Source organism: Martes martes (genome assembly GCF_963455335.1).
Source record: "Martes martes genome assembly, chromosome: 1".
Lineage (NCBI taxonomy): Eukaryota > Metazoa > Chordata > Mammalia > Carnivora > Mustelidae > Martes > Martes martes.
This window is the reverse complement of record NC_137888.1, coordinates 141409960-141423684: the sequence shown is the minus strand read 5'-3', so window position 1 is coordinate 141423684 and position 13725 is coordinate 141409960. Positions and strand designations below refer to the sequence as shown.

Here is a 13725-nt window from a genome sequence, read left to right as displayed (position 1 = left end):
AAACAGTTCAGGATCCAATAGTACATTTAGTTGTCTGATCCCCTTAGTTTCCTCTATGACAGTTTCTTAGTCTTTCTGTGTTTTTCATGACCTTGACTTGTTTGAAGGGTAGTGGTTAGAGACTTTATAGAATGTCTCTAAGTTTGGGTTTGTTTATGTTATCATATGAACAGACTGAGATTATGGATATTTGGGAAGCTTACCACAGAAGTGAGCATATCATATCTGGGGACATGTGATGTCAATGTGACTTATTAGTATTGTTAACTTTGAACCCTTGGTTAAGGTGGTGTTCTTGGCAAATGTTCTGATAGACTTTTGAGGTCTTTTTGGGAACTATGTTTTTAAGTTAAAGCCTTCTGTGAAAGCTGGTACCATATAAGGACATTAATCTGTTGCTTTTAAAAAAGAGATGGAAAGAGGCAAAAAAGTGTTCTCCATATTTATTTTGTGAGATGGAAGAAAGCCCTGTCTTTTAAAATTATCTTTAGAAATCTAGGCTTCCTAGGGCTTCTGAAAGGAATCTCAGTTTTCTGGAAGCTTATTAGCATATAATGTTACCTCTTAAATGTGTGCAATCTAGAACATGAAGACTAGCATTTGGATGTGGTTTTTTTTGCTTCCCTTTGTTACCCCAGAGCCTTTAGCTTTGCATACTTGATACATATCTAAATTTCAGTATGGGGTTTGAGGGAGAGATTACGTTTATCTGCGTTTGACTGAATAGCCCTTTGACAGAGTTAGGGTTAAAAAAAAAGGAAAGAAAGGAAAGGAAAGAAAGAATCATAACACAGAACATTAAGGTTGATAATAAAAGCTAAATGAACAAGGCTTAGATTTTCATATTCCTGTTTATTCTTTCTAAATTGGAAACTCCTATAATTTATTTTTATTTTGGTGCATTAGGGCTGTGTGCCAGAGCCATTAGTCCTAATTGGAGTACAACCTTATAATTCCCAGTGCTCAGTGATGAGAATCTGACTCTTTAATTTCCACTTTTCTGTAGTATTCAGAAGAAAATAGTCTCACTAAAATTAAATAGTAATATCACTGAGTTTTGTTATAATTTTTTTAGTTTTCTTATTGAGATATAATTTATTTAACATAAATTTCACCATTTTAAAGTGCATAGTTAATTTTTTTAAGGTATATTCACTATGTTGTGTAACCATGACCACTCTAATTCTAGAACACTTCCATCATCTCCCCTCCCCCCATGCTATACAATTGATTTTTAATTTTGGGGTTAAAAAATAATTGGTACTTAATTTCTATAATTTTTTTTTTTATCTAGTGCATACTGTGTACTAGGCAATGTACTAGGCATTGGAAGATGGTAAAGCAATTAATTTTATTGTTGTATATCTGTAGTCCATTGTATATCTAGTTCTGTTTTAGTTCAAATGTAATGACTTAGTTTATTGATATTAATGTGTTGGCATCTGAAGCAAGAAATCAAGAATCACCCTTTTCAAACTTAGCTGGGTATGTGTGTTTCAGAAAACTCAAAGTTTTTTGTAAAAGAATATTGGTAAATGAATGCAGAATTGCCATGGGTATTGATTTTAGGGTTACGAATGAATTTTAGGAAGTTGGCAAATTTGAAAATAAAGAATTCACAAATAATGAGGATTGACTGTACTTTCAAATCTCATCTAAAGTTGAGGATCTTGAATTTCTTGAAGTATTTATTTTCTGACCATCTTATGGAACTTGTTAGGAAAAGAATGTCATTAACTATGCGTATTTCAGCATGTTACTTTTTAAAGCACGTAAGGTCAAAAAGCAGCACCATGTCAGAAGGCATTTGCAGAGTTGCAAATTAGTTAAACTTGTATCCCACCACTACTTTCACTCCATGTAATTTAGAAAGGAACGTTACTTAAACTATTTAAGAAATCAAGTTCATGCCTCAGTATTTGACATAGTGCTGCTAGCTTTCTAGTTCCTTGATTAAGTTTTATTTAGTGGACAAAAGCAGAGACTACCTTTCATAACCATTTTGTTGGTCACAATACAGATTGGGAATTGTGCAAATTCAGCAGTAGATTTTTAATATTCCAGAAGCATGTGATAACCTTATTGTATTGTTTCCCCCCACCGATCTGATAATTTTTGTCCTTTAGTTGGAGTATTTGGATCATTTACTTTTAATGTAGCTTTCAGTAATTTGGACCTTGCTGATTTGAGATTTTCAAAACTGTAATTAATAAATATTTATAAATATCTGCCTATGAATATTGATTATAAGGTATTTTATTATCATTAAAACATACCTCTTAAGGATGTCTGTTAACTAGGTTTGACATCAAAATGTCAGTGGGATAAATTTATGTCTACATGGTATGATTTCAGATAGACCAACCTCTTCTTTCCCAAAATGCCTTTTAAGCCTTGCCAAAATAATGCTTACACAAGTAACCTGTTTTATCAGTCAGTGGTACTAACCTGTGACATAGCATTCTTAGTGTTCTATAAAGGAAAAGAACAGGAAATAGCATTGTTAATTACTTGAGCTTAAATATAATTCTTTTTTACCAAAGTAAAGTTTGGTATACTTTTGTGTATATTCTTTCCTTTTTGGAAAATTAGTAATGTTTCTGAATCTTTGGCTAGGTCATCGAGCTGTCTATATTGGTGTTCACGTCCCATTTAGTAAAGAGAGTCGTCGGCGTCATAGGCATCGTGGACACAAACATCACCACCGAAGAAGAAAAGATAAAGAATCAGATAAAGAAGATGGACGGGAGTCTCCTTCTTATGGTAAGAGAAAATAGTAGTTCCTTGTTAACACCTTAAAATTCTTTCCTGACAAATTTTGTTTAAAAAGTAGAATATTTTATGTCTGCTGTAATTTAGACACATTATAAACCTTGAAGAATATACTAATTGAAGTAGTATTTTTTCTCCAAGGAATATACTCATTGAAGTAATAATATTTTTCTCTATTATATATTTCATCATTTACATGTGCAATGAACAAATATCTGGAATCTTCAGGCTCCTTTCTTCCATTTTTTGGCTAGAAAAATTTATCCACTTAATTGAACTACTTGGTTATCTGTGCAAAAAAAGAGTGCTCTCATTTGATAGTATTGTCAGTGAAAGGACAGAAGTTTGTTTGAAAGAAGAGAAATACAGAAGGGCCAATAGACACAGGAAATCAGAAAGAAAAAAGGCTTATGTAGAGGAAAGAGAATGTTATCTGATAAAAAATGTTGGTAAATACTGATTTAAGTGGCCCTGAAATGTGCAAATGGTGAGAACCCCCCCAAAATGCTGTACAGCTTGAGGAGGACTTCTAGGATATTGTAGTTAGTGGACATATAAGGCATCATTATTTTTTTAGGACATAATGGGCCTGCATGGCCATCTCTACACTGTGGGTTCTAGTGTGTGCATTCTAGCAAAGTACATGAGCTGTACTTGGAGGCATTTGTGTGCTTGCTAAAGGAATGTTTTTGTAACGAAGAGGGAAAGAATCTTATGGGTCATATAGCTACAACGTGAACATAAGAAAATAGTGATATATGAAGTGCCAATTCTGTGCTAAGCATTCCACCAAGCCTTTGACATATGCTTTTTGATTTAATTCTCTCTGCGCTTTTAATTTAATTTTTTAATTCTAATTTTAATTCCAGTTACTTAACATACAGTGTTAATATTCATTTTAGGTGTATGATATAGTGATTCAGCAATTCCATACAACACCTGGTGCTCATCACACCAAATGCGTTCCTTAATCCCCATCACCTATATCACCCATCACCTACCCACCTCCCTTTTGGTAACTATCAGTTTGTTCTCTGTAGTTAAGAGTTTGTTTCTTGGTTTGTCTTTCTCTCTTTTTTTTCTCTTTCCTTATTTGTTTTGTTTATTAAATTCCACATATGAATGAAATCATATGGCATTTATTTTTCTCTGACCAACTTAACTTTGCTTAACGTTGTACTGTAGCTCCATCCATGTCATTGCCAATGGCAAGATTTCATTCTTTTTTATGGCTGAACAATATTCCATTGTGTATATACCACATGTTCTTTATCTCTCTCTGCATTTTTTAAAGATAGGTATTGTTTTCATTTTGTAGATGGAGATACTTCAGCTTAGAGAGACTAAATGTGATGGGAATCTCTTAAAAGCCTCTACTAAGAAGTAGTACGTGGCCTAGTATATGATGGCCTAGTACAAAGTACTAAGTGGTCACATAGTTAAACAAAGGTCCTGTGGGTAGCAATGGAGAAACCGGTACTAATTTCAGAAAGGATCACTGGTAGACTTTGATGATATTAAGTAATTTAGAACTATTTTGCTGTTCTGTATGATGTATCCATCCAGTTCAGGATATCTTCTGCTATTTTGAATAGATCATTATGCTTCTCTGATTGATGTGAATAAAAGAGTACATCATGTTTTTATAGAATGCTATCTGTAAAACTGTAAGTATGGTCACTAGGATAGGTGGTTTGATGTTTCAAGCTAAGGTGTACATGTGAAGTCTAAATATAAGTGGTTTGAAGAATTTAGTGGAGGAAATATTTGTGACTTTTTGATGGAATAACTATCCTTAGAAAGTTTTATGCCACTGAAGTAGGTTTCTTTTGGTTTTAACTGCCAATATGTATCCAAGAAATTGCTGTGAATGAGGTCTCTTTTTTCCCAGTGTCCACTCTCTAAATGTAGATTACATAGGACTTTTGCTTCTGGACATGATGGAATAACATGAATTTTCCCTCTTACTTTAAACAATTAGAAAAATTGACAAAGTGCATAAAACATTAACTTACAGATATTGGGCAACACATTGTACCATTCTGACCATTCTGACCACTGAGAGAGGGTAGGAAAATGAGATGAGCCTTACGCTTGCCTGAGTATATTACCTAGAAACAGTTTCCAGGCCACAGCACAGGGAGGGGAATCTGGAACAGAACCTTGCAGGCTCTGAGAGTTGAGACAGAGATTGGAATTTGGGAAGGCCAAAGAGGCCAGTCAGGTATGGAGTGCCAGAGAGTAGAGAGCTATACACAGAGAAGCTTCCAAAGGTCGTAAAGGAAACTACTTGAGGCCTGGGAAATGGCCATCAGAAAACAGTAGGCTAAACAGTTCTTGGATATTGTATAAGACTGGGAGTAGGGTGTGTTTCCATCAGACAGAGAGGAAAGATCTTGACATACGGGGCATTGTGGAGAGTTCTCAGAAAGGTATTGCCCTAATAGTGGATCTTAATTTTACACTAAAAGCTGCAGTGGATTTGTTCTAAAAAATTTTAAAGCAGGTCTTAAAAGAATTAAAGTTCTTTTCCAGGACAAAGTACAGTACTACTAAAAGTAGTACTGTAAAAGTAAAATCCAGCACCTCAGCATATAAAATCCACAATATCTAATATCTACAAATTACTTGAAATATGAAAAGTAGGAAGATAGGAGCCATAACTAGGAGAAAAATAAACCAGTAGAAACAGATCCAGAAATGGCAGAGTTGATGGAATTCAAAAGTAAACATGTTAAAGCAACTATAACATATCTGCTTTGTATGTTCAAGAAGATAGAGAATGTGACTGATGAACAGAGAAATTGAAAATCTAAGAAAACCCAAAAGGAACTTCCAGAGATGAAAAATACAGTCTCTGAAGTGAAAAAATACACTTAAGTAAGATTGACAGAGGGTTTGACTCTACAGGAAAAAAATAGTCAGTGATTTTCAAGACATAGTGATAGAAACTACCCAAAGTGAAATAGAAAAAACTGAAATGAATAAATAGAGCATCAGTAATTTGTAGAGCAATATCAGTTAGTCTAACATATGTGTATTTGTAGTGCTAGCAAGGAAGGTGGCAGAAAAAAATATTTGAAGAAATAATAGTTCTAAAATTTCTGAGTTTAATGAAAACTCTGGACAGGTTCAGGGAGCTCAGCAAAACCCAAGAAGAAACATGAAGATAATCACACAAAGGCACATACAAACTAAATTGCTGAAGCCAGGATGTAACAATCCTATTTGAATATGCATATAATAACAGCTTCAAAATGTGTGAAGCAGAAGTGATAAAATTGAGAAGAGAGATAACTTTACAGTTGTTGGATAAATTTATAAAAGTTATAGATTTCAACTCTCTTTTCTTAGTTATGGATAAAACAAGAAAAAAAAATCAGTAAGGATATGGAAGACCTGAGTAATATTATCAGTTAGGTTGATATTCATATTCCTTGAGCCCTCCACCCAACAGTAGCAGAATACATTTTTTTTTACAAGTGTAAATGGAATGTTTCCCAAGATAGATTATATTCCAGTCAATAAACAAGTCTTAATACATTGAAAAGATTGAAAGTATATTCTGTGACCACAATGGAATTAAATTACAAAGATACCAAGAAAAATCCCCAGATAGTTGGAAATTAAACAGATGCTTCTCAATAATCTCTGGGTTAAAGAAGCAATCAGAAAAGAAATTAGGAAATATTTTGAACTCATAAAAATAAAAACACAGTACTGGCAATGATTGAGATAAAATCTTGCAAAGTGAGGACATGCTTCTGGTGTATAGGTTCTGTTAGCATGGTACTGTGCAAAGTTAGGACTGTGTATAAATTGAAATTCGTTAGATGCAGTTAAAGCAGTGCATAGAGGAATATTTGAAGCATTTAATCCTTATATTAGAAAAGAAGGAAGATCTGATCTTCAGTGACCTAAATTTCTAACTTAAGAAACTAGGAGAAAACCTAGAACAAATTAAACCAAAGTAAGGAAACGAAAAGAAAAATAAAAACTGTTGCAGAAAATGAATAAAGTAAAGACCAGAAAAACAAGAGTAAAAATCAGTTAGACTGAAATCTGATTCTTTGAAAAGATAAGTAAAATTGATAAACTTATATAGCCAGAGTGATGAGGGAGAAAAAAAAGATATGAATTACCAGCGTCAGAAAATTTCAGTGCAGATTGTACAGATATTAAAAGACTGATGAGGGAATATTATGAATGGTTTTATGCCAACAAAATTGGTAATTTAAGATGAAATGGGGAAATACCTTAAGAATACAAACTAACAAAAAAAAATGGATAATCTTACTTAACCTATGTATATAAAGAAATCAAATTTGTAGTCTAAAACATTCCCACAAAGCCATTTTACTCCCAAATGGCATCATGGGTGAATCTGATCAAACATATAAGGAAGAAATTAGAGAGACTGCCAGAAAATTGAAGATGAAGGAACACTTCCCATTTCATTGTTACGAATCCAACATTACCTCAATACCAAAACTGAATGAATAACAGTTGTTACAAAAAAATAAAACTGTAGACTAAATATCTCTCACAAATGTAGATTCAGAAAGCGTTAACAAACTAAACACATATTTTACCCTGTAACATCCAAAAGATACTGTATCATTACTGTGGTAGGCAGAATAATGGTTCCCAAGATATCTTTCTTCCCAATGCCCAGAAACTGTGAATGTTAACTTTATAGCAAACTTGAATTTATAAATGTGATTAGATTAAGGATTTTGAGATGGAGAAGTTGAGTGAAGTATGCCAGTGGGCCGGTTGTAATTACAAGGATCCTTTAGTAAGAGGGAGTCAGAAGATCAGAGAGGAAGTAGTTGTGACCATGGAAACAAAGAGTTGTAGTAAGTGGTTCAGACCCAAATAACATAGGCAGCTTCCAGAAGCTAGAAAAGGTAAGGAAATGGATTTTTCCCCTACAGCTTGCATAAGGAACCAGCCAATGATTTTAGCATTGTAAGACTCATTTTGGACTTCTGGTCTCCAGAACTATATAAGACAATAAATTTGTGTTTAGGCCACCAAGTTTGTGGTAATTTGTTACAGCAGCAATAGGATACTAGTATAATAACCATGTGGAAAAACAGGGTTGGTATAAAATTTAACTATCAATATAAATAACCACATTAACACTATAAAGGAGGAAACCCCTGTAATTGTCTCAGTAGGTGCAGAAAAAGCCTTTGACAAAATTCCACGGCCATTCATGATAAAATTCTCAGCAAAGAAGGAATAAAAGAAAACTTCCTCTACCGGATACACAGCATCTACAAAAACACTTTGTCAACCTCACACTTAGTGCTGAGAGATGGAATGCTTTCTCCTTATGATTTGGAGAAAGGCGGGGCTGTCCTCTGCCACTTCTGTAGAACATGGTATTGTAGCACCTAGCTTGTGTGATAAGGCAAGAAAAATTAGAGGCATACAGGTTGCAAAGGAAGAAGTAAAACTGTCTTTATTTACAGATACAAGATCATATATGTAAATCCTAGGCAATCTGTGAAATTATAGAACTAAGTGAGTTTAGAAAGGTTATAAGATACACAATTATATTTCTATATATTTCTCTAGTAGCAATGAACAATCAGAAATTGAAATTAAAAAAAAAACACAGTAGAATAAAAAATATTGCTTGGAAGTAAATCTGACAAAAGAACTGAAAGACCTAAATGTTGAAAGTTTCAAAACATCAAGAAGTTCAGTTTTAGTTTGTTTTAGTTTGTCCTGCATAGGTCTCAGGGTGGTCCTTTAATATGAGGACCTATGTGATATACATACTGGAAAATTTTCAAATTTGCTTTTTATTGCTTCTCCCCTATTCTGTATTTTCTAATTTCTGGAGTTTTCCTGTTTGATTTTTCTTACTTTGTTCTCTGTATTTCTGAACCTTTAGTTTTCCATCTTCTTATCTGTTACTGATACAGCCTGATTTCTTCAGCTTTGTCTTTTCCTTTATTTATTTATTAATATTATTTTTTTTGCCTTTTTTCTTTTTTTTATTTTATTTTATTTTAATAAACATATAATGTATTTTTATCCCCAGGGGTACAGGTCTGTGAATCGCCAGGTTTACACATTTCACAGCACTCATCATAGCACGTACCCTCCCCAATGTCCATTTCCCCACCACCCTCTCCCGTCCCCCCTCCCCCCAGCAACCCTCAGTCTGTTTCTTGAGATTGAGTCTTTTATGGTTTGTCTCCCTCCCAATCCCATCTTTTCATTTTTTCTTTTCCTACCTCCCCCCAACCCCCCCGCATTGCATCTCCACTTCCTCATATCAAAGAGATCATATGATAGTTGTCTTTCTCCGATTGACTTATTTCACTAAGCATGATACCCTCTAGTTCCATCCACGTCGTCGCAAATGGCAAGATTTCATGTCTTTTGATGGCTGCATAGTATTCCACTGTACATATATACCACATCTTCTTTATCCATTCATCTGTTGATGGACATCTAGGCTCTTTCCATAGTTTGGCTATTGTGGACATTGCTGCTATAAACATTTGGGTGCATGTGCCCCTTCGGAGCACCACGTTTGTATCTTTAGGATATATACCCAGTAGTGCAATTGCTGGGTCATAGGGTAGCTCTATTTTCAGTTTTTTGAGGAACCTCCACACTGTTTTCCAGAGTGGTTGCACCAGCTTGCATTCCCACCAGCAGTGAAGAAGGGTTCCCCTCTCTCCGCATCCTCGCCAGCATCTGTCATTTCTTGACTTGTTAATTTTAGCCATATTAATATTATTTTTAAAAATTCTTTTATTTTTTTTTAAGATTTTTATTTATTTATTTGACATACAGAAATCTGTAGGCAGAGTAGCAGGCAGAGAGAGGGAGAAGCAGGCTCCCTGCTGAGCAGAGAGCCTGATGTGGGGCTCGATCCCAGGACCCTGGGATCATGACCTGAGCCGAAGGCAGAGGCTTTAACCCACTGAGCCACCCAGGTGCCCCTAAAAATTCTTTTAAAAAATTTATTTGTCTTTAAAAGATTTTATTTATTTGCCAGAGAGAGAGAGAGAGAGAAAGAGTGAGTGAGCACAAGCAAGGGTGGGGGCAAAGGCAGAGGGAGAAGCAGGCTCCCTGCTGAGCAAGGAACCTGACATGGGACTCAATCCCAAGACCCTGGGATCTTGATCTGAGCCAAAGGCAGTAACTTAACCAGCTAAGCCACCCAGGTGTCCCTGTCTTTTCCTTTATTAATCATTCTAACCTATTCTTTAACCTGTTTATTGCATCTGCAAGTGCCTGCAAGTTTGTTTACTTCGGTGTAGATTTTGATTTTGACTTCATATCTCATATTCAGTAGGAGTTGATTTTGTTTTCAGCTGATGCTTATGGTTGTTTTCTTGTCCTAGGGCTATCAACTGTCCTGGACTAGAGTTTATACTAATTTTTCAAGGGACCCTATACTGACTGTGTAGGTAGTTTAAATTCAGATGGCATGAGTGGGGATTCTGTTTCATATCAGTGATTTGTCCTGCCTCCCTAACCTTAGCTGACAGAGTTTTGCTTCTCTGTGGTAGTACAAAAAGCCAGTTTCTATATAGCTCTCGCTTTGCTTTTTCTCGTAATTTTTTGGACCTTGGGAGATTTTCCTTTCTCAGTTTTGATCTTAGCTACATATTAATTACATATTTTTAAAATTTGTTTTGTCCAACATTTTCTTATATTTTTAGTGAGAAAAGAGTCTTATTTTTGAGTATAGTGTTCCATGTTTTCGGATATTGCATATTTTTATTTGTTTTTACATCACTTAGTTATATTAGTTTCATTTATTTATTTTTAATTTTACTTTTTAAAAAGATTTTAAGTAATCTCTGTACCCAATATGAGACTCACACTTACAACCCTGAGATCAAGAGTCACATGTTCTACTGACTGAGCCAGCCAGGCACCCCTCACTTGTTTATTTTTAAGATATAATTTTTCTTTTTTGTCTATGGAGGTGATCTTTCTGTGATACTCTTTGTTCTTGGATTGTTGGTCTTTGTTTTCTTCCAGATTTATAGTATTTTAATAAAAGTTTTGATGGAATATATTTTTATTTAAATACATTAAATATTCAAATAAATACATTTATTTGAAAGCATCTCACTTTCAAACTGAATTTATCTTTGAATGAATTGTGGCAATTTTTGAGTGTATTTAAATTCTTTTGTCAAGACACACCATCCCAAAGAGTTCAGTTCATTCTTGGTACTGAAGATGATGATGAAGAGCACATTCCGCATGATCTCTTTACGGAAATGGATGAACTGTGTTACAGAGATGGTGAAGAGTATGAATGGAAAGAAACTGCCAGGTAATAATACCTGTATTATTAGTCTGAGTATTTAGTTGGCTTTTCTTGATTTTTTTCTTGTGTTGTAAATATAATGAATTTATGAGTTCCTGGGTGCTTTAAAATAATGAGGAGATAATTTCTTCTTGTCTGGAAGCTACAGCTTTAGTTTATCTCCTTATTCTCAAAATTGGCTTTCTTAAGTAATCCTTACCACTTTAACATAGCATAGAAGTAATTATGTTAATTATACATTTTAATGTCTTTAATTAGAGAAATAAATTTCAAAAATTAAGGTCCTGCTGCATTATGTTCAGTTTAGAAAAGGATTAGCAGTGGAAACCACAAGGTTCCAGAGTTTGTCTTTGTAGACCTATTATTGTGTAGCTAGAACAGAATGAGGAACTGTAGAGGTTGTAACTTGTGAATAGAGTGGACCATTAGCTCGATTTGTAAAAATGAGTTTGTAGCCAAATTTTGTGTTGGTAGTGGTAATCTTTTTTTTCTCTTTAAAAGAACAAGTATATATGAAAAAAAGAATTTGCTTATTAAAATAAGCAAATGAAATCATCATTATTTACAAAATATTTTTATGTGTTGACGTATTTCAGATGGCTGAAATTTGAAGAGGATGTTGAAGATGGCGGTGACCGATGGAGTAAACCATATGTGGCAACTCTTTCTTTGCACAGTCTTTTTGAACTAAGAAGTTGCATCCTAAATGGAACAGTGATGCTGGACATGAGAGCAAGCACTCTAGATGAAATAGCAGGTTAAGCAGTTTGACTTTTTCAGTACCTATGTTGTGCTGAAATTAGAGATATTTAAATAAGGAAAATGAAGTGGGATTTTAGACCATTGATTAATTGCTCTTGGTTGAACTTCTGTCCTCTGTAAGACAGCATGAGGAGTACACATATAAATAACCCTTTTTGTCTTTAATAAACTTAGAGTCTAGAAGATTAATAAATTAGACAAGTACAACTACAGTACCAAAAAGAAAGTGACTAGTGCCATAAGCAAGATATGCAGTCTGTTTCTGGAAATGTAGAGAAAAGAGCTTTTTGTTTCTTCGGTTTTTGGACCAAGGTATCTGGGAAAAATCCACAAGGACATTAAATGTACAACTTATTTACTACTTATTTATAGACTTTGAACACATGAGAACAAGGAGCAGGTGGTACAGGAAAAAAGAAAGTATTCTGAGGAGGAGGAAGAGAAGGAAGAAAGGTCTAAAAAGTATAGAAAAACAGGTATGGATCTCACATGGAAGTCAGTTCCCTGTGAGTATACAGATTTCTTGAATAGTATTAGGAGACATTACTTTGGCTTTGCAAGTATCACATAACACAGAGCAATGTTTTAATTATTTACAATGTAATGTCTTCTAATCCAAGGTCCCTTTGTATAGTAGGCTCTAGTACTTATGTTAATGTTATAGTCTACCTATTAGGTTGATTCCAGTTTTCTCTCAGAGGAATCTCTTAGGTTTGAAAGCTTGACTGTTTTATCTCAAACTAGTGGCACTGTTTTAAAATATTTATGTATATTTTATAGTTTAAAAATAGTCCAATCACTACAATAATGTATCATATGGCATTACATCAATCTCTCCATTCCCCATACCTCCTTCACAGCCTGATATACTCATCTTCCTAGAATTTATTACTTCATGGTATTTTATCCTTTCATTTGCTCATTGGTTTTTCTACCTCTGGAAGAGTGAGAGCGGAAACTTGATCTCCTTAGTTAAATTCTGTATTCCCAACATGTAAGGTACTCAGTAAATAGTTAATTATTGAATGAAAGAGTCCAATACTCATCTGTAGTTTTGACGAAAAATATGAAGTGAGGCAGTAAAATACCTTCACTTCTTAGGAAGCCAATATTACTGAATATTGAGTTTAATAGAATTTATTGTGTCCATATCAGGAAAGCACTTTCAACTATAGGAAGGCTATTAGTGTAGAATAGTGACCTCTTTAGAAATAATAGTATTTACAAAAGATAGGGGCCTCCATGTGACTTGTTTACTTTTCTTAGATAATGTTCATATTTATCTTTCTGTCTTTTTTTTCTCCCCCACTTAAATTCAAGTTAGTTAACATATAGTGTATTATTACTTCCGGGGGTAGGATGTTGATTCATCAGTTGCATATAACACCCAGTGCTCGATACATCAAGTGCCCTCCTTAATGCCCATCACCCAGTTACCCCATCCTCACCCACCTCCCCTTTAGCACATATTTATCTTTATGCATACATTATTCAATAGCAGAAGAGAATGATATTTTCTAGAGAACTATTTAAAGGTCTTATTTTTCAGTAAGGTTTCATGTACATTTTATGGTTTATGTTATAGTCATCCAAGTATTCATTTATTTAATAAAAATGCTGTTATTTTTCTTTCAATAGATATGGTATTGGACAACATGATAGCCTCTGGCCAATTGGATGAGTCCATAAGAGAGAATGTCAGAGAAGCTCTTCTGAAGAGACATCATCATCAGAATGAGAAAAGATTCACCAGTCGGATTCCCCTTGTTCGATCTTTTGCAGATATAGGCAAGAAACATTCTGACCCTCACTTGCTTGAAAGGAATGGTGAGATAAGTTGTGGCATCCAATTTCACTAACACTTCTACTCTAAT

The 13725-nt window shown here is 34.3% G+C and overlaps 1 protein-coding gene across 1 annotated transcript in view; it reads left to right on the top strand.

Moving 5' to 3' along the window:
* The window catches only part of SLC4A7 (solute carrier family 4 member 7), a gene marked incomplete at its 3' end in the record, with an annotated part of 112516 nt that overhangs the window by 42968 nt on the left and 55823 nt on the right, over positions 1–13725 (top strand). The window contains exons 3-6 of the mRNA XM_080808645.1: positions 2617–2763; positions 10957–11095; positions 11686–11846; positions 13490–13639. Coding sequence (XP_080664771.1) covers positions 2617–2763; positions 10957–11095; positions 11686–11846; positions 13490–13639 — 597 coding nt within the window. The remainder of the gene's footprint in view (positions 1–2616; positions 2764–10956; positions 11096–11685; positions 11847–13489; positions 13640–13725) is intronic.